Source organism: Talaromyces stipitatus, genomic scaffold (assembly GCF_000003125.1).
Source record: "Talaromyces stipitatus ATCC 10500 scf_1105507295555 genomic scaffold, whole genome shotgun sequence".
NCBI classification, from domain to species: Eukaryota; Fungi; Ascomycota; class Eurotiomycetes; order Eurotiales; family Trichocomaceae; genus Talaromyces; species Talaromyces stipitatus.
This window is the reverse complement of record NW_002990116.1, coordinates 3,798,246-3,826,191: the sequence shown is the minus strand read 5'-3', so window position 1 is coordinate 3,826,191 and position 27,946 is coordinate 3,798,246. Positions and strand designations below refer to the sequence as shown.

The following is a 27,946-nucleotide window of genomic DNA, read 5'->3' as shown; positions in this document are numbered from 1 at the left end:
CCTTTCTCTTGACAGTGAATACGATTCGAAAGACATCTTGCCATACAAATCTTCGCGTCTTGTCCTTTTTCTTATAATAAAATACATCTAGGGCGGAGCACAGTTCGACAAAATCGAGGGGCGCCATTGATCATATCATCAATTTGTGCTTGCATCTAAAAATATTAGATTTTTTTCTCCTGAGACGCGTGACCTGACTTGCTTTATTCCTCGACGTGTGATTAACTTGATACGACGATATCTACTGTAAGTGTCTCAATGAATATTGAAAGCTCAAGAATTAATTCATATGTGCCTTGTTGATACAAGACGTTCTGGAATTATGGTAGTATGAAAGGTTGAAGAACACGCGGTTAAGACGCGTTTAGAAAAATACTTCCGGGAGATGAAGCATACCGTCTTGCTGAGGGCCACTTTGCTAAGGAGGCCATGGACGAATTAGTGGACGGTATCACAAAGCCTAGATTTGCCAGAAAGCTCATCATTATCTTGGCTGGATATGACGCTGATATAAACCGACTTATGTCCATCAATCCTGGTCTTACCAGTCATTTCCCAGAGTCTCTCCAATTCGAACCCTTGTCACCAGAAAAGTGTACTCGGTTACTCAAGGAGCTCTTGTCGAAAAAAAAAAGAGATCTTCTCGAACACTCGCAAACAAAATTTGACATTAGCTGTGTGCAATGCCCGGACCCCAATCTGAGCAAGGAAATGACGCAAGGATTTGATACTCTGTCGAAGTCTGCAAGCTGGGCCAATGCTAGAGATGTTGAAACACTGGCGACGGCAATCTTTGGGAAGACTGTAACGACGATACAGGATACCAGTACAGGAGGATTAATATTGAGTCGAGACTCAGTCATTGAGGAGATTCAAAACATGATCACCGAACACAATAGCCGTGACAATTTCCAGCCGCAGCATCCTCTCACCAAAGACAACGGGGGCCCTTCCTTCTCAGTACCTCTACGTACCCAGAATACGAACCAATCCATGACCAATATACAAAGTGAAAATGCCAAGTCAACTACTGTATCCAATGCTAAGTTCAATAAAGTGGTACAATCTGACATAACCGAACAGAAGGTGGCAGATCAGCGCGACGATGGTGTCGCAGACGATGTTTGGGCGCAGCTTGAGAAGGATAAAGCTATGGAGGATGCAAAGGAAAAGGAATATTTGCGTGTGACTCATGATGAACAAGAGCAGAAAAGGGAGCTCCAGAAGCTTCAGGACGAGGAGAACACGTCAGCCAGGGAAGCCGATGAAGCAAGAAATCGATACGAACAAGAACGATTACGCCATGAATTAGAACGCAGAATGAAGGAGGTCATTGCAAGAGATCTTGTAAAGAAACGAAAAGCGTTGGTTGAAGCCCGCCGTAAGGAACAGGCTAATCAAGCAAAGCTTCGTCAGATGGAAGTTTGTATCATGGGGTATCGTTGGATCAAACAATCCGGTGGATATCGATGTGCTGGTGGCAGTCACTGGGTATCAGATGCACAGCTCCATTAACATTATAGTAAACTCATTCATGACCACTTTGAAAGTAGAAATCGATTCGAAGGCATGTATCGATGCTTGCTCGGGGGTTTCATATGTACACAGATAGGGCTTCTTTGAGCTTTGTTATGCTTCAGAAAGAAATCGTCCAAAGTATACTTTCATACAAAGACAAAAACAGCTCGGAAAATGAACAATTCATGTTAGGACTTATTCAACTTGAAGTAGATTTGATGGACAAAGCACAGAGTAACAGAAGTTGTGAAACATTTAAAATACAATAAAGGTAAAATATTATACTTTAGAAGTAAAGGCAACTTGTTCATGGAAAGGACTGAAACGCGCCGAAATGATAGATGTGTGTGTGGAGATTCTATACTAAGAAGATGGATCGGAATTATCGTTGTGCAAGCTGTCAAATCAGCCCATGTATCTATATTTCATACAGATACTTTGATTCTCTTAGACCGACGCACTAAGCACTGTGTAGAATGAACAGAACCAGATTCGATCAAGCGAGGATCGGTGTTCGTTATTTCAGATGTGATAGAGGAAGCGGGGGTGTCTATGCCGGAATGGCGATTGGAGTCAGAAGAGGAATCTGAATCATCAGAAGATGAATCTTCACGGCCACTAACAGGCTGTCTCGGCGGAAGATGTTTCAGCTGAATATTGACATCGTATGCATGCACATATATAGCATGGGCCAAGAAATCAGCGATTTTGGTGAACTTCGGCACATCATGGCACATCTTCCAGGTGCATCTGATCCTATCGTACGCCTTTGCGAGGTGACAATCGATGAGATGCCGCCGAAGAGAATCTTGTCGCTAGGGAGGAAATCTGTGCGGAGGCGGATTAGATGCGGAACGGCGGGATAGGCCGAAACAGATGATGCAAACATCTGTCGGGCAGTCAAGAGTTTCTTCTTCGAGAAAGCAAGGTTTTTCCAGTTCCGCAGACTCGTCATCGTCAAATTTCCAGTTGACTCGATCGCCCCGCCGATTCGGTTCACAGAGGGTGCTGAGCGCAACCATATCTTTAGTTGCCTGGATACGTCTTGCAAGAAGCTTATCGTCCTCGTAACTCTCTGCGTCTGGGCCATAAAAATTGTCAACAAGCCGTTCCCGCTCCGGGAAGATATAGGTGGGGATAGGAAGTTCCCAGTCCTTCTTGTCGGGGCTGTTAACATTACAGTCCTCAGGGTCGGCCTGACTGAGAAGTCGCTTGATCTGCCTGTCGACTTCAAGGATAGGCGCATTATAGAAGTGCTCTTTCCTGGCGGTCTCCTTGGTGTCCTTGGCTAATGTTTTCCTCAACTGAGAAAGCTCCTTGCAAAGCGATTCGTGCCTCTGGTAGAGATGCGGGAAAGCCTTCTGGGCTTTCTTCTTGGTCCCAGCAAGGGATCGCATCTCCTCTATTACTCTCGCTTTGCGCGCCTGAGCTCCAAAATCCGTGGGTCCTGGCAGATAGCGCGGCGCTGCTCCTTGGTCAGTTCGGCGGAGGGAGTGGACAGATCCCGTTTCCGGAGCATGCTCCCAGCGGCCTGAAGGAGATGTTCCTGGGGCGGCCGGAGAAGCACCACATTTTGAAGATCGCGTTGAACAAACTGTGATTGGTAGTGCCCCTCAAAAACCCCGTCACCGGATTGACCGAGCACCCTCTGCCACTCCTGGCTCGTGAACTTCCCTGTAATAGCATGTTAGATACTAAATGATCTTGACAGACCTCATAGTAGAGTTTTTCCGACTTACGGTTCGCCTCGTTGGCAGTCCAGCGCCGATAATTTAGTGGCCAACATCATCCTCGAACTTGGCATCCCGACCCAACTCCCGCAGCTCTTCTCGGCTGGAGGCATATGCCATCGGCTGACATTTATGAAGCTCGAGGCCGTATTTTGTGGAGTGGACATGCCGAAGAAGAGGGGTATCTAGGACCTCAGGTTTCCAATATAGGGGAAGAGAAGCAAGGTGGTCTGGCACCTGGAGTTGCCAAATTAGTTCTGGTGTCAGTGTAGTATTGGCGAAGGCCTCGTCACGAAATGCGTACGAGATAATCTGCAATATCGGGCAATATGCTAGTTGATAATCACAATGCATGAAAAATTTGGTTCTATAGGCAGGCTTTAGCATGGTAGGACTCTGAGGGTGGAAGTGATCGCTCTTACCCATCAGCACCCTCAGGTCGGCCTTTCAGGTTGCGAAACTCAATGATGGCACATAGGATGTCACGATTACCAGTCGGATCTCTGAGATAGAAGAGTTCAATATCCCGATAACACACCGAGTCTGGAAGATCACTGGCCGAAATATATTGGGGAATGTCACTTTGAAAATTTACGCCACGTTTTCGTTTGCCCACGGCCGTATTGTTGGGTAGATAGGCTTTCTGCGGAAGTTGTTAGATAACCCGGATATCCGGCGAGGCAGAAGCCAACCTTCAAGGTTCACCCCTCATGATAGCTCACAAATTTACCCCGCCAAAGATGTCTATAAAAACCCTTCTGGGAAACTCGTGTATACACAGGAACACACACAACACAATACATACAGATCTTGCTAGTCACTTCTTTCCTTTTCATCCCAGTAAAACCTCTTCAGGATTGGCCTGGAGTAAGCCTACCAATCCGACAGAAGTAGTACACCGGGCCGTGTCCCAGTAATGGATGACCACAGTTGGATCGTAGCGAGTTGTATTAACATGCTCCCATGACGAAAAAATCTCGAATAAATCCAATGGTGGCGGTACAGAATACAGAAGGCGTCCACCGAAAGCGTATGCTTTCCCTTCATCCGTCGAGAGATGGAGTGTTCGGCGGGGAATCTTCTGTTGATATACTGTCTTGTACATATGCGCTTATACAAACCATTATTTCCCTCCCAGCGCTGTTGATATTGCTGCGCCTGCCATAGCCCCAAAGAGCGTCATGGAGATGACATTGTCCACAGAGAGTGTACGGTTAATCATGTAGTGAGGTTATTCAAGGTTTGAGAGTTGAAACAAGTAAACAAACCAGACAAAATCGATGCGGGCCTTGTCAAGATTACGGAATCTGATTGGCCACTCGCTGTTTGGGTTAGGGTTGGCATAAAAAATTCGATTCGTCGTGCATTGCAGGTTTCAAGATCTTTTCTATGATAAGAGGGAACTCTTCGACTGAATAACCTTGTTGTCTAGCTTCTCTACCTATTTGAATCTGACGCATCTCGGCACAGTGTCCGGAGGCCGCCTACACGCTTGTACCAGCCAGGTGGGTGCATGTGCCTGGAAGTTGTATGAGCGCTCTGTTGGGCAAATTCTGAAACCAAAGAAATTCGTAGATTGATAACGGAGAACCTGCGCCGCTGCAAGATTGGTAACATTGGTTAGCGCAAACATCTTCTGAAAGGGGATCGATCTCAAAGCCTACTTTCTTGCTGCGTACAAAGCATCGAACAAAGTGCGGCTATTGACAACCATTGTGTCAAGAGTCGCACGTATGTAGTTACTCCATTCAGTCGCTAAAGCGGTGTTAATGGGATTGTTTGGATATTGTTGCTGATACGTTCTGTCGAAGACCACCAGGTCGCCGTAGATAGCCTCAAAAGTGTCGCAAAACATTGCCCACACATTCGGATTGTTCATGTACTCGAAAACCATGCCTGCTCAAGTTAGTCACTTCGGAATCAGAGAAGAACGTTAAGGAGTAGCAAGATGCAAAATTACCAAACTCTTTCACCGACATAAGTTGAGCTTCTGGAGCTTTCCTCGCGTAGCCTCCTGTCGGGCTGATTGCTTGGTTCATCGAAAACAACTGTTTGCCTTGTCAGCATCGAAATTCATGTGTTCGTTCTATATTCGAAAATCGCGGACAGGAGGTTCCAGTTGGAACTATCTATTCGCAATTTGCTGAGGACGCTGATAGACTGCTTGTGTTGATGAACCCAGCCGTATGACCAACATCATATAGCTTGTAGGAAAGAGAGCAAAGGAAAAATGGTTCTTACACTGCCTTTGATTTGGTTTGGCCGTGATAGGAAAATGGTGAGGCGATCCAAATGAGCCACGTTGCCGAGTTCACTCCACATGACGTTCGCGATAGAGTATGGGCGGACTTGAGGCAAAGTCCAAGACAATCTGGTTATGCTCATTGCATACTCTTTCGACCAGTTGCAATCTACTATGCTGGCCGAACTCAACATCACTCGTGCCGGCTGATTTTTTACCCGGCCCTTTTCTAACCATTGATCAAAAAAGTCGCCGATCAATTGACCCTCGAAAACATGCTCGGCTGTGATTGAGGGGAGAATTTGGTCAGTACCGGTTGGCCATAATCAATGCAAACAGCTGCTAAAATAGCACAAGAAATGAATGAAGAAGGTATAGCTGGGAAAGGAAAAGCATACTTTGGTACTTTGCTCGAACCTGTCTCCCCGGGGCTATATAGACTTGATCGGCAGGTTGCATTGGGCCAACGCTCCAATCCACACATGATGAGGACGTGTTTCCATAGTATCTGGCGACGGCGTTCCATGCTCCATTGTCAAGAGTCTCCCACTGGGTATGAACATTGTTAGGAAAAGAAGGGTACATAAACTGTTGAGAAGCTCTAGAGATTTTCTTAAAGCATGAATTGACCTCCTTTTCCGTAAGAGTTACGTCGTATACCACACGTGGCACTAAGATAGCCAAGTCTGTCGCATTCTCTTTGGTTTGATGGGCTGAAAGCTCCCCAATCTCTGACATTCCAATATTAGTATCATGTTTTGTATCATTATGGCCATCAACGTGCTCAGTCATCACAATTTTACCTGGTTGTCTCTTTTGGAAGAAGGTACCAGTAGGCCAACTACCATCAACATCAACCGGATCGCAGTCTGGACATGGTGTAAGATCTGAATTGCCATATATGCAATCCATACAGACACAGCCGCAGCAAAATGTTGGCTCCTCGTCCTCTTCAGTTTCGGTCATACAAGAAACACAAGAATTACACTTGATTTTGCTCTTTTGACTTGTGAATATGTCGCTGTCGCTTCCGATGAAGGTAGAAGGGCTAATCTCAGAGTCACTCTGATAGCCCCAGCCGGGATATGAGCCAGACAAAGTTCCGTTTTTGACGTATGTTGCGTAGCATAATTCTTCGGCATCGGGAGATTGCTAGACAAGAGTCAGTAAAATCATCATGGTGGATTTGACCAGGCTAATTAGTATGGGTAATATCTACCACGTCAGAAACCAGGTAGGTAGGGGCATCAGACGAAATCAAGGAGTTTCTGTTAGTTTAATACAAGGCATTAGTATCTCAATGCGTAGAAGCCAGTGTCGTAGAAGGGTGTGGACTCGACTCACTGGTCGCTTGTCTGCCAAGCTGTCGTGCTGTCGGTATTATTGATAGTCAGCTGGACAATCTTCACCTGTCACTCAATGAACTGAATGTACTTACGAGACGTTATAGTCAACACAAGCTGAAACGGAGTCGGGAGCACCAAAGGTGTAAATAGTTTGAGTACTCCACTTCAGTTCCATCTATCTTGTGTGTTAGATTGACCGAAAATATGTGCTTGCTTGGATAGGTCATGGGCCCGCGAGGCTTACATCGGCTAACTCTTCAGTCAACTGGGCAGTTTGCGATGGTCCAAACCATTGCAGATCCGCTTTGACTCCGAATGTGACGAAAGTAGTAATACCAATGGCCGCGTTACTGCTCGGAGCAGAATATAGGATATTGTTTTTGGATATCGATATCTGGTTGGGCTTGCGTTTGTCATTGTATGGGAAGTCACCTGAACCGTTGGAAGAGCTGGAAGAGTTCTGCGGAAAATTTGCCTTAAATTCCCCTAAATCAGTGATTGAACGGACTTTTAGTTCTCCATCATAATGAACTGTACTGTCTCCACCGTCTGGCGATGAGCCTGAACTGTTGTAGGTTGCCAATTGATAATCAAACTGAATGTATGGTTGGATGATAAGTGTCCTACCCTGGGATAAGTCCACGGTCACGCTGCCATCCAAGTTGTTCAGAGAGCCTGTGACAGTGGCAGGGTTGGCTATGTTCGCCTGGGAAATGTCGAGATTGCCAACACCAGCCACACCATGCGTGAGGTCAGTCTGTCCTGTCGCAGACACAAAACCGCTCATTTGTACGGGCTGAATAGTGTTTTCGTTTTCTGAAACGGTAAGTTCGGCCTTCATCTCGTACATATTGTCGTTAGTAAGGGGAGGCCTCTAAGGCAATTTGCCATTTTCTTCTCCATTTCAATCTTCAGGTTTGGCTCGTATGGCAGCTTACTTTCCTTAGACTGGAACGAGAGGGAGAGATTGCGGGCTGGGCACGTACAATCATGGAAAAGCCATAGCTTAATGACGCATTCACAGTCCCATCCACGTACGCCACGATACCTTCGGTAAAATCTGAGCCGTTGACGGGGCATTCTCCAATCCCCGTAGCTTGCCAAAAGATAGGTGCACTGACGTCCTGGTTGATCGAAATGTCACTTTTTGCACTGGTATCGTTAGTAAGCCACTGACTCTGACGCGTGTCCCATTCCCAGGTATTCGGCGCAAAGAAACGTGCTTTGATCTTGCTCAAGTCGCTATCTTGGATACCAGGATAGTTGACCATCCCATCCCAATACCCCGGCATATTAGAGACATCGATTCGCATGATGGTGTTATCCGTATCTCTTCTAGCGAGGGACAAGTCAAAGTCAAATGAGAAGTCGTATACCTGAGATGAGGCACTTCTTTTTCCAAGCTGATCCAAGGATATATGTTGATCTGGAAGGAAGAAAGGTCTTGTTAGATAACCTGTTGAAAAAGCATGAAGTTAAAAGGAGTGAAGTAAAGATAGAATCAGCTTACCTTCAGACACCTCCAGAGATATAGCTCTAGCAAACCTTTGCCTTGCGCACTTCGTGTTTCTAGATTAGCTTGTTTCCCTTACTTAAGAAAAAACAGAAAGCTAAGACAAATGATGGTAGTCGAGAACCTACATTCTCTGGCATCTCAACAATGGTTCCCTTGACACCACGTTCCGTTATACGAAAACATCCCTCAACATCATCGCTCAAACAAACCACTCTGACTGTTTGGGCCTCGTTTTGAGAGGCGTCCATGACATTCTCCGGGCAATTGAGGAAGGTAAAGGGTTCCGGATCGGTTTCACTACGCTTGTTCAGTGTCGTAACAGCATACGAATCGCCTGCTATCAGCATGAGTCCAAATCCAGTCTGAGCAGGATCCATAGAGCCCTGAGCGGCGGCAGCACCAAATGTAGTAATACCCCACTGAATAGTGCTGTTGTCCAAGGGTAAATACTGCGAAGGGAAGAGATATTCAAGTGGCACTAGCGAAAAGTCAACGCTAGAGGCGTTAAGCACCGATTTATCTGTTATAGCTTTTAATGCCTCAAGGTTTGAGTCATCGAGGTCGATTGCCCACACCATTAGACCTCCGAGACCCATTTTGTTTGCATACTCGATCTTGGCAGCAAAAGTCTGTTCATCGTCATATCTATGTCCCACTATTAATATAATCATTCCAGACTATGATTCAGGGGGGGGTGAACCGACGAAACCCAGTTATTCCCACTGTATACCATGTAATTCACGGCAGCTGACGTATCGACGTAGGGCGTTGCGCCGGTATCTGCAATGATCTGTTTGATCTCTGAATAATGCACCGTGAGATATTGCTTCCGCTATCTGTAGAGGAACCCATTACTTACCACGATATGAAAGAATGCCGGGAGTGTGAGTACACGGTCCTGCAGCTCCAGCAGAGAGAAAAGAACAGCCAGGTTTCCAACATGATGTATCTGCCAGCTCATAGGTGCGGCCATAAAAGCCCAGTCCCAGGACGATGTCAGACGGATCAACATTCACTCGCCAAAACTAACGTGAAATCAAACATTAGTCGCGATAGTTACCATTCCCCTTGAGAGGGAATTGAATCATTGTTTTTGCCACTCACTAGGTCAAGCGCAAGGTCTATTTCAGTCAAGTTTGTATGGGCAAAAACCTCTGAACCGATATAACGATCAGTGGAATCCCAAACTCCATGAAGATCATATGACATCAAGTTCACCCAGTCAACGTATGGGATCATATTTGCTAAGTCAAAATTTTGAAGATACCAGTATGATGTCGGTGCTGTGAAAGTCAAGATGTAATCTTTGCCTGCAGTGTTGATAGCAGCACGCAACTCTTGCAAAAATGTTGCAAAATTAGCCCCGTCTTCGGGCTGGCCGTCACGATCACTTGCACCTGGATACTCCCAGTCAAAATCAATGCCATCATAGCCATATTCACCAAGCCATGATAGTACGTTCTGAATAAACGTTGCACGGCTGGTGGCACTTGAGACCATTTGACTGAAAAGCTGTTGCGAGAAGTCCCAGCCGCCAACTGTGATTATGAGTTTAAGCTCCGGATTTTTAAATTTGACATTACCAACACTCTGGTAGATTCCTTCGGGAACTCCAGGCATGGTTGTAAGATCAAAATCATCTGATATGTAGGCAAATGCTACATTCAAATGCGTCAACAAGGTGGCGGGAATTTGCCCTGGTGGCATGGTGCCCTGCACATCTTTAGTGTTAGTAGACAAGTAACACGAGATCATGATTCTCTATATAGAAGACGCACGCAAGGATTCTCGCTGTTCCAAGCCTCCCAATAACCGACTATACGTGTCTGGGTATTACTTGCAGGTGCATCGGGAACCGGCTGAGGGCAATTGGACTGACAACCAGTTACGCAGAAGTCGCTAGTCGTACCACAGAAGCCGAATTGCGAGCAACAGACATTCAGGGGACAAGTTTTTCCTGCAGGGCTTGCATCTTTGCCGCATTCAGCGGTAGCATTGCAGTTGGACTGGCAGCCGTCACCGCAGTATGTAGAACCATAACCGCACCAACCACTGGAGCCACAACAAGCTCCGTTCGAGCAGGGGGAACCTGGGCCACAGGTGTAGCTGCCCTGGCCCATGGTTGAGTTTGATGAGTCCCTCTCATAGACCCTCATGCCAAAGCCCAGTTCCTCGGCTTGGGGAGACTGCAAAAAGTCGCCATGATCTGTAACAGTCGTCTTCTTGTCGGTTTGGCCAGTTTGGTCCCAAGTCAGCAGGGACTTTGAAAATGAAGAGAGTTCAAGGTTTGATATAACAAATAAAATAAGAATAAAGAGAGGAGGTACAAGCCATCGCCGGCTACGTATAGGCATTGCCATTGAGGGACAGAAACGAGTGCAAATCAGGTCAATGCGGTGACTGTAAAGGAGTGACTATAAAGAGTGAATGTGAAGACAGACGGGATACGGTGGTTGCAAGTATCATATACCCAGACCTTGAGACAGATGGGCGAAGTTTTTCGCGAACCGACGTAACTAGATATAATGTAACAGTCATGAGATCCGTTTAAACTACTAGAACTAGTCATAAAAAAACTACCCCTATTGCGCGAACAATGGCATGCAGAGTTGCAGACCAACATCGACTCGGTGGCATACTATCTAGGCAAAGTTCCCACATAGCTTCTTCGCTTGGGTAACTGTAAGTACATGTGGCACAGCGGACTTTGATGAGTGTGACCGAGCTTCAAGTCCTGCATTCTAGTATTTAGTAGAGACGTTGCGCAAGCGGGTCCTCTCAGTAAAATGGATAAAAGATGGCCTATAATTATATTAATGATTTAGCGCACATTTTTGCGCTAAACTATAAGAGGTTTAAATACATAGGTTTCTAATAACCGCCCTATACTAGGGTGAGTGATTAATAAGAAGTTTAAGCTAAAATAGAATAAGTGCTGTAAAATATACCTACTACGGTCTACCCAGGTAATTTCCATAGTACGGTGGGGCTACAGGGGTATGCCCACCGCCTTCCTGTATCGGTTATCCGTCCACTACAGGAGGTGTAAGAGTCTATACTTAGATGCTAACACATATTCCTTACCACACCGCATAGAGCCTGCCACAATATCTGAGCCTACGAATGAGACTACAAAAGAGCCTCCGAATAGGTCTACGAACGAGTCCGCAAACGAATCTACCTCACCAAAGCAGTATAGCGCACGCTTAACCCGAGACGATCGCATTCGTGTTCAAACCTTGAGAGAAGCAGGATTTACCTATGAACAAATAGCGAAACAACTCAATATTACACAAAATCAGGTTCAATATGCGTGTCAGTCTGGTCAGGTTACTCCTAAAAAGGCACGTGGGGCTGCACCTAAGCTCTCTGAAACTCAAATGGATGAGATCATTGAATGGATATCTTCATCCAAGAGGAATCGTCGCATGCCATATCACAAGGTTGTCAAGGCGCTTAATCTCAATGTGACACCAACTACACTTGCCTATTCCTTGAAGAAAAGAGGTTATACACGATGTAAGGCGCTTCGCAAACCTTACCTAAGTCCTGAAAATCGACGCCAACGGCTTATATGGGCTCTAGAACATGTACAATGGACATATGAACAATGGAAACAGCTTTTATGGACGGATGAAACATGGGTCACATCAGGCTCTCATACTCGCATTTACGTTACCCGTAAGGCTGGTGAAGAATTGGATGATACCTGTGTTCGTTCAAAAATCTCACGACGTCGAGGATGGATGTTCTGGGGGTCATTTCATGGAAACATGAAAGGACCATGTCTATTTTGGGAAAAAGAATGGAGCTCTATCAATGCTGAACGGTACTGTGAACGAACAGTGCCATTGATTGACGGATATCTTCGGTTAATGCGACAGGAGGGTTTACATCTACAGTTGATGCAGGATGGGGCCCCAGGGCATTCAAGTTCTTTTACAAAAGATGAACTTCATTCTCGAGGCATATATCCCATATTTTGGCCTGCCTTTTCACCTGATCTCAATCCAATTGAGACGATATGGGACTGGATGAAGGATTGGATTCAAGATAGATATCCGGACGATGAAGAATTATCCTATGATCAGCTCCGAGAAATAGTTCGGGCTGCATGGGACGCAGTTTTTGAGAGCTTCCTTATTCAGCTTATTGGTAGTATGCAGGCTCGTTGTCAGGCAGTAATAGCTGCGAATGGAGGAAATATTCCTTACTAGCTAATTAGGCGTTTTAGAGAACGGCAGAATAATTGAGATTGATAGGTAGTAAACCCCTGTAGATATCCCTGCAGCCCCACCGTACTATGGAAATTACCTGGATAGACCATAGTAGTAAGCTTTCGACTGCACCGCAAGGGTCTTTTCACTTAGCGCATGGGCGGCAAACATGGTGCAACCGGGAATATCTCCGATTCTCCAATCTGAATTTATCCAGTGACCCACAACACTCTGTAGGAAATTAGGAATGGAGGCACCGAAATGTTGGCCTGCTGGAGGCTCAGACTAGTGGATACTCCGTACCCGGCCCGCTCCGATGCACGAGCGCTTTACGGACAAATCGGAACTTTACAGCTCTCAAGCAGAAAGGGACTGTGCGCACTGAAAGGATGTGGGTATCATTCACTCGGTATTAAACTGAACAGTACCTTACAAGCAAGTTTAACATATGCCAGCCATACGGCTGATATCGCACATGTATCAGGTATAGTGCGGGCAGATGTTTGTCCGTGATGCTTCTTAAAGCCTGAGAGAGGACTGGACTCGGGGGCATGAGGACTCTTACCTAACCTATCGAGCTTCGATTATGTCCTAGAGCTGGCGGTGTATCTGGCACTCTGCTATGGACTGTTACGTACATATCAATTATAATCAGGTCTCTAGGGCTATCGGAAGAACCACTGTGGACCTAATATTCAGCACTAAAGTAGTGAATACTACACGACCAGGCCGAGAAACACCGCTACGATACGACTTTATCACGCGCCGTTCGAACCTCAACAAAGAGAGATGCAGGGTATCGGACTAACCAGAGAAATTAATCAAATTCTCTCGCAAGAGGACCAAATTAACTTAGAACACTGAAAGGTCTTCATGAACCCCTTTTTTCGAACTGGCAGATGGAAGGGACCCGTGGACCCCTCGAAATCTTGTGAAGCAAGCGACGGCCTAATAAGAATCTATATGTATTGCTCACCAACAAAGGTCAAAATCGTTTAATGTTGCCTCGTTTGATCTCTGTTCATGAGGCATGAACTTTGCACTTGTTTTCCAACACAATTTCAGTATATCTTAATATTTTCTTGCTCTTCTACGAAAATGAAGATCATACGTTCCTTTCTTGTTCTGTTGACCCTATGGATGGCGCAAGCTTCTGGCATGGAAGGCCTACATCCTCGATCTAATGAAACGGTCAATGGGGGAATGACCAACAGTAGCAGTTCAGAATGTGTCAGCTACGCTATACTCGGAAGCGATACCTGCTTTACCATTGCATCAGCAAACAGTATTACATGGGCACAGTTACTTGCTTGGAACCCAACTCTCTCTACGACTTGTTCGTAAGTATAGATCTATGGGAAAGAATGACTGGGCCAGGGCAGGCAGGGAGATGCTGATAACTAATATTTCCCACAGAAATCTACACAGCTTCACAAATATTTGTGTGAGCAACCCAGCTGGAAACTACTCTATGCCCACCAACACGGCTGGCGTTACCCAGATCATCACTACAACAGCGTAAGAATCGACATAACAAGGCTTTCTCAAGGAGCAAAAGAACGACTGACGGTAAAGACCACACGCAGTGCTATTCCAACCCCTACTGTAGATGGCAGCAATCCTGATTGTGGTGAATGGTACTATCATGTCGGTGATGATGATAATTGCGATTATATCACAGAGACATTCAGTATCTCGCTAAAAGACTTGTGAGCTCCCTTCTAACCTTGCGTTTCTTGACGTATGAGCTCCAATCTTACTCTTGCTAGCTTGTTCCTTAATCCTGAGGTGTATTCCAATTGTACGAACCTTTGGGCCGGCTATTATTACTGTGCCGAACCTGTGGGCTACATATCAACCTATCCGGGCTACTTATCGACATCAACCTCGTCCATGTTCAATCAGACTCCAACAACGCAATTGCCACCTGGTACCAACATTGAACCAGATTGGCTAACAACAGCACCGATTATTCCTCTTGCTAACGGAACCCGAAAGGACTGCAATAGGTACGTTGCGAACCAAACCATTCACTGACTTGGAAAAGTAAACCCTTGAATATGTTGGCTAACCAAGATGTCATTCTTCAATAGCTACATTTGGGTGGATACCGTTGCAAATACATCTATTGCAGACTGCTGGCATTTAGCCTGGGCATATGGAGCAACATCTGAAGTGGGTCGTCAAAACAGACTGTTCATTACTTTAAACATGTTCATTACTGACGATTATTGCAACCAGGAGTAAGCTATTAGAGACCCTTGAAAACACCAGCAAGTATTGAACAACATGGATGGGGCTGATCAGTGATTCTTTCATCTTACTACTAGATTGGTGCTCTGGAATCCATCACTTGCGGAACCAAACACCACGAACTCGTTTATATTCCCTGACGCTACAGCCACGGTTTCACCCATCGTCAGTGATACTTACACATACCCTTGCACTATATCACCGAGCTTGTCGTACTGTGTGCAATTAGAGCCTGCTACAACAAGTAAGTTGTGATCACCATTTTCTACGTTGTAACTATCATGAAACTCGGGCAAATGACTTGTATTCTCTTCTTTTTCTAGCATCGTCTAGCGCGATTGCCACGCCTACACCTCGTGCGATAGGCGAGACAGTTAATTGCACCGAATGGTATGCGACAGAATCTTATGATACATGCCAGGATATCATCGACATCTTCGATCTGGATGCCACTGAATTTTACGATTGGAACCCAAGCATCGGTACCAACTGCACTGGACTCGTCGAAGGCACCTACTACTGCATCTCCACAGGGCCTGCCGGACAGCCTCTGACGACAACCTGGACTGGCCCTTATCCTTCGGTCACTGCTACTACGACGACGAGCAGTGGTGTATCCACACCGTCTCCCATTCAAACTGGCATGGTGTCAAACTGTGACAGTTTCTACCTTGTCCAGGCCAATGATGAGTGTGACACTATTGCTGCTGACTATGGAATCAGCCTATCTAGCTTTTACTCATGGAACCCAGCTGTGGGATCCAATTGCGCCTATCTAGATCTGGGTGATTATGTTTGTGTTGGTATCGCGAGCTCTCCCACAGTTACGACTTCTTCAAGTACAAGCACAAGCACTGGAATAGTCACACCTTCGCCAATTCAAACAGGCATGGTCTCGGACTGTGACTCATTTTACCTGGTTCAGGCGAACGATGAGTGTGATACCATAGCATCTGAGTACGATATTACTCTAACAGAGCTTTACTCTTGGAACCCTGCTATTGGATCAAGCTGTGAATACCTTGACCTCGGTGACTACGTTTGTGTTGGTGTTTCTGCTCCGGCAAGTAGTGTCACAGTCACAAGCGGAAGTACCTTGACGTCCTCCATCTCAACACCCTCACCCATTCAAACCGGCATGACGACCAACTGTGACGAGTTTTATGAAGTCCAAGAGAATGATACCTGTTCTGGTATTGCTTCCGACTTTGATATTAGCCTATCTGACTTCTATGCATGGAATCCGGCGGTAGGCTCGACTTGCGCATACTTGGAGCTCAACGTGTACGTGTGCGTTCAAGTGTCATCGTAACATACCTTACGGTCAAGCGGAAGGGCACGAAATCTCGCCAAGAGATTTGCCAACTGCTTCCTTGACACTGCGCGTTTTGAAGATTTGATTGAGAAGATGGTACTTCATGTAAACTATCTAGCGACATTTAAGTCCTAATTAAGTACATATATCAAGCAAACTGCTACGGCAGAATCTCTAATAGCTCAAAATCATCTGAGTAGAGATGAAACGGTGATATCTGACGGAATGGGACTGGGCTGAGGAGTACTCTCTGCGTGCGGAAGGGGTCCAATCCACCATGGTAAATAAATTCATTTGTGGCCTTGTCATAGCAGCAATAGTCCATGTTACCAATATCGTCCCATCTGTGATGCAAAGTCAACACTGGCCTTTCACCCACTACGCGCTGAGTCCAGCCGAGTCTGTCGCGTATGCCCACAAGCAGCTCGTGATAACCATTCGACTCTTGATGCAGAAATTCCAAGTGACTCAGCTCAACAGACCGTACAGAGGTGGGCAGGTCAGCCAGCACGCTTAAAAGTTCATCGCCTCGCACTAGAAGTCCTGAAAGACCAAAATGTTGTAGTTTCTTCCATTTTTCATTGACTGCAGGCAATATCGTTTTTAGTGGGATGCAGTGCTCAGGCCCCAACGAATCGTCTGCAGGCCTGCTCAAGTGCCGGGCTCTTTCATAATTGACGTTGATCTGCAAACTAAAGTGTCTGAGATCGGATGGTAACGCATCTAGTGCCTTTTTGAGGAGACCGCTGCGGAACGATGACCAATTTTGCTCTGGAGAGCATTGTCCATCAGCCAACAAGGTCAAGTCAATGCGTTTAAATCCCGGACGCTGTAGTAAAGATACCAGGTTATCGTACTCTTCGCATGGTTGATCAAAGAGTCGGCAACTTAGTCCAGTCTGGTGAAGAGTATGTGTATCAACAACAAACTCCGAAACAGTGTGGCTGGGCAATTTTGAAAGTTCCTTCGTTATAACACAGAAGCCGCGCCACTTCTTTTTCTCTTCTTGATTCCAGGGCTCCAAGCTGTAAGAGGTCCGGTTTTTCAAATCATATGGCGGCCAGGTGTGCGGGATGGGGTAGTTAAATTTAGGCGGAAAAGATCGAATCATCGGGGTCTCGTATAATGGTACATCCAGGACCCCATGGGCTACAGGAGTAAGCGTGACCCGTGTCAATCGTGGAAAACGCTGTAGACCATATCTCAAAGCCCTGACGTCATCATCAGATTCAAGGACAGCTTTCTGTTGTTGTAGTAGCTGCTCATAGAATTCCCACGAGAGATGAATTGACGGATCTGTTTTGTGGGAAATTTTCCGAATCTCTCGAACCCTGACGTTCTTTTCGTAGGCCTCCTTGAACCACCAAGGAATTCCATCATTAGAGCCCATAGCCTCTTCCCAGTCTTCTTCATCGTCCGAGAATTCAAATTCTGGTTTCGGGACATTGTCAATGAGGCGAGCGTCGTCCCAGATGATCTCAACAATATGATGCCGAAAAGACTCGTGGTCTGCAATTGCGCGACAGACCTCAATATTGCGTGGATTAGCAGACAGAAATACCCTGTTGAGGCGGAGATGCGCCCTCTGGGCTAGCGTCGAGCATGTCCGACGCAAGTTCTTGATATCGCGGTTGGACAGGTAAGAGAGTATGAGTCTCAAGATTTCAAGCGGAAGATGTATGAACGAACTCATAACTGGATAACACCAGTCTGAATACTAAGTAGTGCTTTGTGTGTCGATGAAGTTCGGTGGCACTTCTCTCAGAACTCAGCTGACTGCAGCGGCTAGCCGCCAAGAATTAATCTACTATGTAATTTATAATTACAACCTCGTACGAAGGGAGTGATATACCTAACCCCCACCCCCATTAACTTATGTCGGCCTAGCCTGTTATTATCTCTTACACATGTAATTTTCTTAGTAAAGCGGATATTGGATTGTGAATTCTGCATAATTTATTAACTAAGTAAAAACAGTAAGGACAGGGCGTTCGGTCGCGTCCCTTCCCCTCAATACAAGTAAACAGCGGGGCTTCTCGATTGGTGTTGGTAACGTTCCTAACTTAGAAGGCTAGCATATACATTCAGTTTGCCTACATTGTTTGCCAACGACTCGGTGGAATGTGGCTCACATACAAACAAGAAGTGACTAATAAAGGTATTGCATTGATAATTCCAGTCTGATTTACGATGCCGTGCCTCTCTCAAGATGAAACGGTGGTTATCCACGGCTCTTGATCCGTCTCCTTCTACTTCGTCTTATCGACCCCTTTAATTTAGTACAGTAGTGCACCTGCAGCGACGACTTGCTCCAATTGGGAATCGTTGCGCAAATTGATCCTCAATTATACCCCAGCTGAAATTCTTGTTTTTCAGTTCAACGATAAACGCATCTTCTTCTGGTGAGAATTTTCTTGATCTCGCCGTAGAATGGCATTTCTATTGAGAGGGCTGAATACTATTCATTTGTTCATTCCCAAATAATGACAAAATATGGGATTGAGATAACTCTAAGCAGTAGACGACCTCGGATCCGATATATCGTAATTTGAGAAGGCCTTGGACGGGGATTGACTCGCTTTCCTGATTCGCCTCTTGTTGTGGCGACTCGGGCTGTCTGGTGCACGGAGACTCGGGGGATAGCCGTGGAACTCTTTCTTAAGAAGTCGATGAGACCGTGTCCAGTATATGACTCCTCTTCAACCTTTTCGCTGGATGCAAGTATTCCCTTTGATTCGTCTCTATCAATGTTGCCAACATGTTCTGCATCGTTCTCGTTCCCGTTGTTAGACACAGACACATCAGGATCTTCGACGACCTGACTCGCGCAGTGAGACTGATCATGAGATGCCGACCAGTCAGGTGATCCCTGCAACGGGTCTAAGAAACGAGGCAGAGCAGGGATTACAACTGGTTGAGACGGGGGGCTGGGAACGCGTGCTATTCCATTCTGCAACGAATTTGAAAAGTTTTCCGATAGATATGAGGTAGAAAGCATGAAATCTTCCAGAATATCCCGTGCTTCAATGCTTTCAATTGGCGGACTGCTTCCCCAAGACTCCAACTGCTGAGAGATACTGGTAGACAAATTTTGCTGAGTTTGACCCGGACTAACCGTAGGCGATCCCGATGTAGAAGATAGCGTCGTTATCATATCTGTCAGAGTGAAATCCTCGAGGACTAGCGCTGATATTGCTGTTTCAGGCATGCAGAGTGGTGATAGGCCTTGATCTAGTATAGGTGTGGCATCACTAGCTTGGTCCTGTAGCTCGGTCTGACCTTGACTGAGTGGCTGCGAGAGATCTGCATTTTCTACCGCCTTCGAGGGCGTTCTGCGGTGGAGACGGACGATACACATTCAGCTGCGATTTCTTGATCCGATGAAGTTGTATGTACGCTAATGCTATCGTCATCTTTGTCTCCTACTTGTATATGTAAGCCAAAAACCGACAGGTTGGATGATAAGGAGTGTACCTTTCACAGGCAAGCGAGCCAAAGACTCTTTCTCATCTTGTCCACCCTCCACGACTGAAGAGTCACAGAACGCTTGGTCACAATCATTTGAACACGCGGGATTGGGATGAACTGCATTAGATGTGCTTGTGGTAGTAGGTAAAACTGTAATCTCTGAACTGTGAATGGATGAGACAACAGCTGGTGGACGGGGGGGAAGTGTATGATGCAAAGCTGGTTGTCGGAAGGATGTAAAGGAGCTTGAATGAATGGAAGGTTTTGGATTGAATCTCTTTGAGGGGTGGAGGAAAGGATTTGAACCCTTATTAGAAGGTATGCTCTGTATAGGACGTGCAGGAAGGGAATGGGGACGGTAAAATTTGATTTTTTCTAAGGTAACAGCCATGATCGTGCAATGGTTATAGAGAGGTCAGGGAAAACAAAACTGATGTCCAACGGATACACTCCATCCTACTGAGCGCTGAGAGGTCTTTAAATGTGTCTCAGGACACAAAATGTGCAAAAAGATTGTTAGTTCTCGAATGTCGCGATCGCTGCTACTAACATATTCTCTGTCACCGTCGTCTCCACCTGCAACAAAGAACAGCGATATTGACAATGCAGTCGTCGTAATCAACGGACCGGCCGATTTCCAATCAGATAACCCAAATCCAAGCTCAAAAATGAGATATGATCTAGTAGCACGCCCGATGCTACTCATTTTCATGCGCAACTCCGCTTCCGTCCCACAATTGAGGCATTACTAGCCAATCTGTGACTAAAGTCATCCAGATTACCATGTTGTTGCTGCCGTGCATGAATCAAGGTGTCTTACAAGCGGGTTTGACGCTTGAACACCAACATTGGATCAGCATCCTCGCAAATCTGCCTTAATGAATGTGTCAGCCCCTTTCAGCTCTGCAGCTGTAAATGCTAGCTCAGATGATGCGGCATTTTCGCTATTGGCTATACTTGCCTTTCAATAAATGTGACAGCTGGAACAGTGGATATGACACTATCAAATGGAAATTGCGCAGCATTTCTACTGGTGGAATAGCAACCATGCACAGATGGGCTTATTTCTAGCGCGTCCGGGATCAGGATGCCTCTCATCCAAATACCACATGATTGAATCACTGGACTATGAGACCCGCCCAATCGATTGCAATGCTGAAGTTCCTAGTGGCCACGCTCGTGTTAGTAAACTCAGGACTGAGAGGAATTTGGTCTCATCATAGCCGGTAGAGTGAGCGAACAATGAAGGCCAATCTTCGATACAAGTCATCTTCCAGTCATCTGAATTGTGGATGATGGCTTACTGCTGTAGTAGAAGCCCAAAGCTGTAATTTCTGTCAACTACTCAAAAGTAGTCACGGTGCAGATGGGGAGGGCGGCGCAGGAATAAGGTGGATCCGCGCAGGGGGGATGTAAAAAATGTTTGGATTAGCAATTCGCGTAGTTTCTTGCTAAGCAGACACGGCTGAGAAAGAGCTGAGAAAAAAAAGGACGTGGAATTGACAGTCGTCGTTCAGGGACGCACTTGCGGTTTATATAGGCCTCGCGGAGTGGGGCGCCTCCCATTAAAGCGGCGAGAGGACCGCTATTCCCCATATGGTATACACTGTACTTCCACGACCTCGCGCTAAACGGGATCGGGGAATTTCTTTTCCGTTCCGTTCTCTGGTTGGTCGGGGGCCGAAACCCGCGCCCCGCTAACCGTCACAATTAATACTGAATATCGAAGCATGCATCATACTCGAAAACAAATAAATATATGCAGAGTATGAAAGGGGCTCTGCCACCAACAAAACTGAGCTGTCCAAGCGGCCCACTTGACCCGTATCGCGCCCCTCAGCGAATTGAGCGGCTCGTGTAGATTATTTGATCCATGAAACGCAAGCCCAATCAGAGTGATCTTTCAATTGACCGCCACGAAAATAGGGCAATGGTTAGGCTTACTGCCCAATGCCATGTCCACTTCATAAGCACTTGCATTCAGTACCGAGGACTCGGTGGCTGTGCCACATAAGCTAGAGTACGCCCTACGTCGTAAGGACTCCAGATTCTCGAGATAATACTCTATCAATGCACCACGCCAAGTTGCCAGTCCTTCAATTAGGTTCATCGTTCCCATGTTTCTTGTTCAAATACGAGGTGACGGCTCGAGTCCCAACTCCAAACTACAGACTTCAAACCAGACACGGTAATCGACTCATCTAAATCTGTAGAAGTGGACGGCTTGGCTTCGTGACTGGAAGTAACTAAGCCGGACTCGGATTATGGGTGACGAATAGGAATGCATATCTGCGAAAACATTTCTAACCCTAATAAGAAATGGTAAGCAATCAGCCTCTCCCCAGACCCCCGTACAGCGACTAGGGCAGCTTTGACTCGGATACTTCAAGACTTGATTGGAATATTGGAAAAATGAGGATCTATCTGCTGTGTTAGTCGACTCTAATAAATGAGAAGTGGTCGCCGCACTACCATGACAATCTGTTTCGCTTTTTGAGATTTTTGAATTTAACAGGCTGTTGAGGCTTTTCCGAAACGTTCGTTGCTTACTTCAAGCCCTAATCTCGGTCTCAGAGAACAAAAGATAGTTAGCCAAGTCGTCGCCATCTACTGCCACAAATGGCGGAACAAGCGCAGGAATTATACGGTGCACGAAAATTCGCACCGGCGAATAATACCGGCACCCTGCCCTACGATCTATCAATCGTGAATGGCATCAACCTCATCGCAAGACAATCGTCTTGTACCAATTCATCCTGGGATCCATGCACCAACAAGCCTGGAGAGTGCTGCCCATCTGGAGAGACATGTTGTGTGACGAGCAATTGGTGTGCTCTTCCTGGAGGCACATGTTGTGCATCAGGTACATGTCCCTCGGGCTGGAACTGCTGTGGTGTCAGCCATTGTTATCCTAACGGCGGCCAGTGCTGCTCGGATGAATGGTACTGTGATCCGGGATACTACTGCTCAGCTGACGGTAGATGTGCCCTTTTAAGCAGTTCAACTGCCACGGTGACAGACACTGCGGCATTCAATCCCTCTACAGCCGATGCAGCCTCCGTGTCAGCAACATCTTCGAAAGCATCAACAACATCATCGTCATCAACAAGCACCACCACATCATCTACAACCGCAAGCAGTACTACTTCATCCTCACTCTTGGCGGATAATACTAGCAGCTCAACTGCCACTTCCACACCCCAGCCATCTCATAGTTCTGGGCTTTCCGGGGGAGCAATTGGTGGTATTGTTGTCGGAGTCGTCGCCGTTATCGCTATTGCCTGTGTTCTAGGTTTTGTTTTCGGCCGCCGACGCAGTAGAAACACGCAGACAGAGCCAGCGCAAACCGCACCACCAACCCCAGCCATGACTCAAGCACCGCCTCAATATACCCAGAAACCCCCTGAAACTCAGTACTCGCCACCTCCAGCTCAATATCAATCTCCACCGACCCAGTATTCGCCTACCGCAGGTCAACATGAATTGGAGGCAAACAGCCCATTATATGAGGTTCAGGGATCTTTTCCGGACCCTGGATATCACAACCCTCAAAGATGATGAGCGCCTGATATTCACATTGTCATTACACGGTTTTGTTTTCATGATCTATTCCTAATACCCGGCGTTCGTGGGGAACTCTACTGTTAGCATATAACGCTAAAACAAAATCACTTGTCGACGGCGAGTACAATCCATGAGATTCATACCGCATAAACAACTTTTGAAACATTTCAGAACTGCATTCCAAGGTTGGCCCCGTCTGGATTTGATGTCACCGGCTACATTAGCTATTTCCAATTTGCCTTATGCGTCAATAAATAATCACAAATAATAGTTTGCCAATCAGTGATTTCAACCAATGTACATATCTTGCTGAATTCTGTCATACGGTGCAATAATTATCACATACATGTGTATACAGTTTCACGAGGACCATAATATAGCCACCCATAAATCTGGATTTGCCTTATATCTGACATATTAGAAGGTTAAGTACTTAATGATATCTATAGTTACAACATCTCATTTATTAAGAACGTCCTTGCAATGTCAGACCGCAGCAAATGACACTCTGCTTACTAGGGTTAGGGTGAATTGCGATAGGGTTTGGAAGATAAGGGCTGATCGGCTTTCGGCTTTGCTTACCAATTCATTAGTTAACCGATAAGTTCTGATCTCGACGATAGCCGATGGGGATAACTTCAGTCCCCAAGGATCCCTTCTCCTATAGTGCCAGATTGATAAAGAACTATGGTAAGAACGACTATAGCTTGTGCCCGATGCAGGTAAGTATTACTATAGAAGCGAAATCCATCAATAGCGCACAGCTAATCCGAGCTTTCTCCAGGCGATACAAGGTCAAATGCATGCACTCAGGGAACCCTCCATGTCAGGGTTGTATAAGAGCAGGCTCTGAAGTTTGTAGTACTTGCATACTTTCGAGACCAGCTGTGACAAGGAAGAAGAGGTCAGTCGCTTTTCGTGATTATATTGTCTACTGAAAGCTAAGCTCGCATTAGACATCGGCCAATTGGTGCACATAATGCTCCGCCGGATGCATCTCCACCACAGCACCGGACAGTGAACTCATCTCAAGTAGATGTGAGTCCGGCAAGATCTGAGCATGATAGTGTGTTGCCGCCGCATCGTGCACGTGATGATTGTGCCATTGATCCTGAGCTTGTTCTTCGCGCTGGCAATGTTTTTAATGAAAAGTTTCCGGAGATCCCTTTTCTACATATGTCAAGTTTCAGGAAATCTCTTAGGTTATTAGATAGAGATGCGGATGCAGGAACAGGTTTGTCAGGTGCTCACAATCAGAGCAGATTTGGCCCAGCAAGTGCTTTATATGCTGCATTGATTGCGGTCACTCTTCCTATAATCGAGCCCAGTGTGAAAGCGGATGAGTATGCCGCGCTCGCCAAGCAGTTAGTTTCGGCAGATGATGCTGGAGACATAAGCCAAGTTCAGGCATTAATTGTTCTGGCCATCTACGAGTGGGGCAGTGGAAAGCCGTATCAGGCATGGATATACAGCGGAATGGCAATCAGACTGGTACAGCTCATAGGATCAATAACAGACCGCGAAAAGACAACGGAACTACAACAAGTGATTTATAACCGGACTTTTTGGAGCTGTTTTGTCCTCGATAGACTGGTTTTCTGCGGCAAACCGCAGCCGCCGGCACTGCCGCTCTCGTTGATAGATACACATTGGCCATCTGGTGACGTGGACTTTGCATTTGGCACATTGGGAAGAAAGATATTCCCAGAAAATAATTGTGTACAATCATCTATGACTGCGGTGGAGGACATTGATGGATACTTTGCTCTGCTTGTGCAGGGTATTGACATCTGGTCCGACATTTTCAAATGGGTTGTCAATGGCGGAAGGCGTCAATCCTATGCTGTTACGTCCAAAGAGTTACCATGGTCGGCGGGTTCATATTGGGGAGTCACCTATAAAAGACTTCAACTCTGGAGACAGAGACATGGAGGTCGTATTCGGTTCCCTGATGGTAGCGTGGACGGACATGTCTCGTTACGAGGGGGTGCGGGAGAGGCCTTTGCGTATATCAATCTTATTTACCATGTGAGGTAAGACTATCCTACAGAACTTCAGCAAACCATACTGGTTTAACACTTTGAACTAGCATGCTATTCTTGGGCCGAGAGTATATTCCATTCTTGCCTACTCCGACCTCACGACCCAGTGGGCCTGTTGACCCTCCACTCCTCAATAAAGCAGCACCCTCACAGTGGTGGGAAGATCGCGCAAATGAACTATTTTCGGCGTCGTCCAACATAACAGCGCTCTTGAATGAACTGAGAACAGAGGGCGCCCCTCTCCTTACACCTTTCGCCGGGTTTTGTGCGTTCTCCGCGGCAACAATGAATATCTACGTCGTATGCTTCCCAGAGATGAATCTAGGACGCAGCAGAGGAAAAGAAGCGAACTTTGACATGGACTTGATTTACCTCGACGAATTTCGAGCACGTTGGCCGATGGGAGCTGGTTGGTGGGTAACTCTCGAGAAGATCAAAGATTTATACCGACGAGCGAGCGCAGACGGATCTAGGTATGCAGGCAAGACACAGGCAGACTTTGTGCATCTCTTGACATCTATCCATGATTGCACCGGGGCTTCACCTGAAGATGGCGATGAGAATCCAAGGTCCAAGACCCGTGGATTGACCAAACTAGGTCACCCGAGTTCCGAGGACCACCAAGCGGCGATGAGTTTACAGCAAGTATCGCAGTCGCGTACACTCGACGATGCAGCTCTCCAAGCCGCGCAAATGATACCTGACTGGAATGAACTGTGGTCCCTTTGGGGTGATCCTCAAATGGCTGCGTTTGGTGTGGAAGAGAACTCTTACGAGTACTCATTTGAAATACTATAAGGCAACACATCACTTTATTAGTTAGGTCTCATTTATGAGTCCTTCCAAGGCTACATTTGTAGCTAGGTAGACTAATGTCTACGGACGATTTCGAGAATACCTTCATGTATAGCCACCAATGAGATGCGATATATGTCCAGTTGACGAGCTATACCAAAAATTAACTACCCCCTGAGAGTCTCTATATAGGTAGGTGGAAGTGCCCCGTTAACTCTGAAGAGCACCGAGGTATTCAGGGACCAATAACACAAGCTGGACGCAGTGTGATTGGTGCTTCAACCATCTAGAGAATCCTCCGCTACATCGTAGGCCCTTTTCAGGGTTGATACTAATAGACATAACTCCTCGTCAGAGACAGTGAAAGGCGGTGCTATCAATACATGATCACCGTTCACACCATCAACTGTCCCGGTGCCTGGATAGATAGCCACCCCAAAATCAAACGCTGCTTTGTGGATTCTTGCACCAAATGCAATATGCTTTGGAAAGGGGGCTCTGGTGCTTGGATCCTGGACAAATTCCATAGCCCAAAAGAGTCCCCTACCTCGTATATCGCCCACATACCTGCAATCGGCGAATGTTTCCCACAGCATACGTCCAAGTTTTTGACCACATTCGGCGCAACGCTGTAGTAAGTGGTCACGCTTTACTATCTTTTGGACCGCAAGTGCAGCTGCACATGCTACCGGGTGCGCTTGAAATGTCTGGCCGTGATTGAATGCCGAGGTACCTCGTCTTAGAGAATCAACTACTTTGTCCCCGAGCAGCATCGCTGATATAGGAACATAACCCCCTCCCAGACCCTTTCCGATAGTTACTATATCCGGCTGAATTCCTTCCTGTTCGAAAGCAAAATATGTCCCTGTACGCCCCACACCACACATGACTTCATCCAGATGAAGCAAAATCCCGTATTCCTCGCACAAGTCCCTAACGCCACGAAAATAGCCCCTTGGAGCTGGTACACATCCTGATGTTGCGCCGACAACTGGCTCCGCTCTGGAAGACATCGTGATAAGCTAATTGTTAGGAAGTGCTTGGATAGAGGCTACTAACATAAATGATATAATCTTCTCCGGAGTAATGCGGAGAAACTCCTGCCTGAGCTCCGAGATCAATCTCGCAGCATATTGTTCTTCTGTCTCGTCTGCCTCTTGATATCGATATGCGTAGGCTGGGCTCACAAACGATACATTCGAGGGTAAGACATCCGTATAAGGCGCTTTACGAGCCAAGTTAGATGATACTGTCATCGCACCCATTGTATTGCCATGATAAGACTGCCTTCTTGCAACGTAGTAGCATCTTTGAACCTCTCCTCTCTCCACGAAGTATTGCCTAGCGGCCTTCAATGCAGCTTCATTTGCTTCACTTCCACTGCCGACCAGATAAGCCTTTGTGAGCTTGTGTGCATCGCCTCCCATATTGACAAGGAATTGTGCAAGCTCCTCGGCCGGCTTCGTTGTGTATGACATGGTGTGTACGTAACTCACTTTCTGCATTTGTTCGACTGTCGCTGCAATGACCTCGGGGTTGCCATGGCCGAGAATAGCAACCGCTGCTCCGCCACATGCGTCAAGAATTTTCTGGCCGTTGCCGAGAAATAAGAAGCTTCCTTGGGCATTGGTTACCATATGCGGAAGCTCTGCCAGTGAGCGATGAAGGAGGGCAGACTCTTTACAATAAGTGTGTAGAGTGGCTGTCTGCTCATGAACGGGTTCCATAGTATAAGATTCGGGAGGCTCGTCAACGACACCAGAAGTACTCATGATAGAACTTGAGTTTCTGCTAAATCGGTCACTAATTGTAGCAAAAGAGGAGTTTTATTTATCAAGAGGAATTATGAAGTATTGTTGTCTATAATTCCGAGAGGGGCCGGGGTGGCTTAGGGTTATCGCATTTGCTTCCTGGATCAAATTCGAGTCCCTCCAGCTGCG

General features: G+C 46.4%; 9 protein-coding genes across 10 annotated transcripts, besides 2 other annotated features; 5 read left to right on the top strand and 4 right to left on the bottom strand.

The window, feature by feature from the left end:
• Nucleotides 1–429: 429 nt before the first annotated feature.
• On the top strand, nt 430–1,702 carry TSTA_125040 (uncharacterized protein; the record flags this gene model as incomplete). The annotated part of the gene is made up of 2 exons (XM_002482733.1): nt 430–1,059; nt 1,084–1,702. The coding sequence occupies 2 exons, from the start codon at nt 430–432 to the stop codon at nt 1,513–1,515; spliced, it is 1,062 nt and encodes a 353-aa protein (XP_002482778.1). The 3' UTR covers nt 1,516–1,702.
• On the bottom strand, nt 1,703–3,415 carry TSTA_125030 (uncharacterized protein; the record flags this gene model as incomplete). The annotated part of the gene is made up of 4 exons (XM_002482732.1): nt 1,703–2,333; nt 2,406–3,112; nt 3,164–3,192; nt 3,258–3,415. 4 exons carry the CDS (start codon nt 3,413–3,415, stop codon nt 1,944–1,946), a joined length of 1,284 nt encoding a protein of 427 aa, XP_002482777.1. The 3' UTR covers nt 1,703–1,943.
• A 1,201-nt stretch (nt 3,416–4,616) lies between these two features.
• Nucleotides 4,617–10,824, bottom strand: TSTA_125020 (bacteriodes thetaiotaomicron symbiotic chitinase, putative). 2 transcript variants are annotated; one of them, XM_002482730.1, is made up of 17 exons: nt 10,131–10,824; nt 9,457–10,065; nt 9,212–9,377; nt 9,057–9,153; nt 8,478–8,997; nt 8,347–8,395; nt 7,823–8,262; nt 7,081–7,671; nt 6,929–7,011; nt 6,835–6,861; nt 6,710–6,758; nt 6,294–6,642; nt 5,889–6,221; nt 5,490–5,773; nt 5,209–5,296; nt 4,913–5,144; nt 4,617–4,847 (listed from the first exon to the last, which is right to left on the bottom strand). In XM_002482730.1, the coding sequence occupies exons 1-17, from the start codon at nt 10,710–10,712 to the stop codon at nt 4,733–4,735; spliced, it is 4,614 nt and encodes a 1,537-aa protein (XP_002482775.1). In that variant the 5' UTR covers nt 10,713–10,824; the 3' UTR covers nt 4,617–4,732. The 2 variants fall into 2 exon arrangements, with proteins under 2 accessions (XP_002482775.1, XP_002482776.1); XM_002482731.1 differs by having other exon boundaries at nt 5,889–6,642.
• A 325-nt stretch (nt 10,825–11,149) lies between these two features.
• Nucleotides 11,150–12,569, top strand: TSTA_125010 (transposable element tc3 transposase, putative; the record flags this gene model as incomplete). Its single annotated transcript, XM_002482729.1, has 2 exons — nt 11,150–11,219; nt 11,449–12,569. 2 exons carry the CDS (start codon nt 11,150–11,152, stop codon nt 12,567–12,569), a joined length of 1,191 nt encoding a protein of 396 aa, XP_002482774.1.
• Nucleotides 11,556–12,566: a mobile genetic element.
• Nucleotides 11,610–12,524: a mobile genetic element.
• Nucleotides 12,570–13,428: 859 nt separating the features above from the next.
• On the top strand, nt 13,429–17,492 carry TSTA_125000 (LysM domain protein, putative). Its single transcript, XM_002482728.1, has 7 exons — nt 13,429–13,909; nt 13,986–14,087; nt 14,156–14,278; nt 14,339–14,578; nt 14,663–14,764; nt 14,900–15,066; nt 15,146–17,492. The coding sequence occupies exons 1-7, from the start codon at nt 13,593–13,595 to the stop codon at nt 16,132–16,134; spliced, it is 2,040 nt and encodes a 679-aa protein (XP_002482773.1). The 5' UTR covers nt 13,429–13,592; the 3' UTR covers nt 16,135–17,492.
• TSTA_124990 (uncharacterized protein) lies at nt 16,298–19,719 on the bottom strand (the record flags this gene model as incomplete). The annotated part of the gene is made up of 3 exons (XM_002482727.1): nt 19,612–19,719; nt 18,664–19,562; nt 16,298–17,832 (listed from the first exon to the last, which is right to left on the bottom strand). The coding sequence occupies exons 2-3, from the start codon at nt 19,493–19,495 to the stop codon at nt 16,298–16,300; spliced, it is 2,367 nt and encodes a 788-aa protein (XP_002482772.1). The 5' UTR covers nt 19,496–19,562; nt 19,612–19,719.
• Nucleotides 19,720–22,224: 2,505 nt separating this feature from the next.
• TSTA_124980 (GPI anchored protein, putative) lies at nt 22,225–23,163 on the top strand (the record flags this gene model as incomplete). The annotated part of the gene is made up of 2 exons (XM_002482726.1): nt 22,225–22,582; nt 22,625–23,163. 2 exons carry the CDS (start codon nt 22,225–22,227, stop codon nt 23,161–23,163), a joined length of 897 nt encoding a protein of 298 aa, XP_002482771.1.
• A 693-nt stretch (nt 23,164–23,856) lies between these two features.
• Nucleotides 23,857–26,152, top strand: TSTA_124970 (fungal specific transcription factor, putative; the record flags this gene model as incomplete). Its single annotated transcript, XM_002482725.1, has 4 exons — nt 23,857–23,891; nt 23,954–24,073; nt 24,126–25,202; nt 25,259–26,152. 4 exons carry the CDS (start codon nt 23,857–23,859, stop codon nt 26,007–26,009), a joined length of 1,983 nt encoding a protein of 660 aa, XP_002482770.1. The 3' UTR covers nt 26,010–26,152.
• A 132-nt stretch (nt 26,153–26,284) lies between these two features.
• Nucleotides 26,285–27,778, bottom strand: TSTA_124960 (adenosylmethionine-8-amino-7-oxononanoate aminotransferase, putative; the record flags this gene model as incomplete). Its single annotated transcript, XM_002482724.1, has 2 exons — nt 26,285–27,008; nt 27,066–27,778. The coding sequence occupies 2 exons, from the start codon at nt 27,776–27,778 to the stop codon at nt 26,285–26,287; spliced, it is 1,437 nt and encodes a 478-aa protein (XP_002482769.1).
• Nucleotides 27,779–27,946: the final 168 nt, after the last annotated feature.

Coding starts and splice junctions, on each gene's coding strand:
- TSTA_125020 (XM_002482731.1), bottom strand. CDS start 10,712: ATGGCAATGCCTATACGTAGCCGGCGATGGCTTGTACCTCCTCTCTTT. Junction 8,998..9,056: donor AGTGGGAATAACTGGGTTTC/GTCGGTTCACCC, acceptor AGTGGGACATAG/ATATGACGATGAACAGACTT. Junction 8,263..8,346: donor ATCTCTGGAGGTGTCTGAAG/GTAAGCTGATTC, acceptor TCTTCCTTCCAG/ATCAACATATATCCTTGGAT.
- TSTA_125000 (XM_002482728.1), top strand. CDS start 13,593: ATGAGGCATGAACTTTGCACTTGTTTTCCAACACAATTTCAGTATATC. Junction 14,579..14,662: donor ACCCGAAAGGACTGCAATAG/GTACGTTGCGAA, acceptor ATTCTTCAATAG/CTACATTTGGGTGGATACCG. Junction 15,067..15,145: donor ATTAGAGCCTGCTACAACAA/GTAAGTTGTGAT, acceptor TTCTTTTTCTAG/CATCGTCTAGCGCGATTGCC.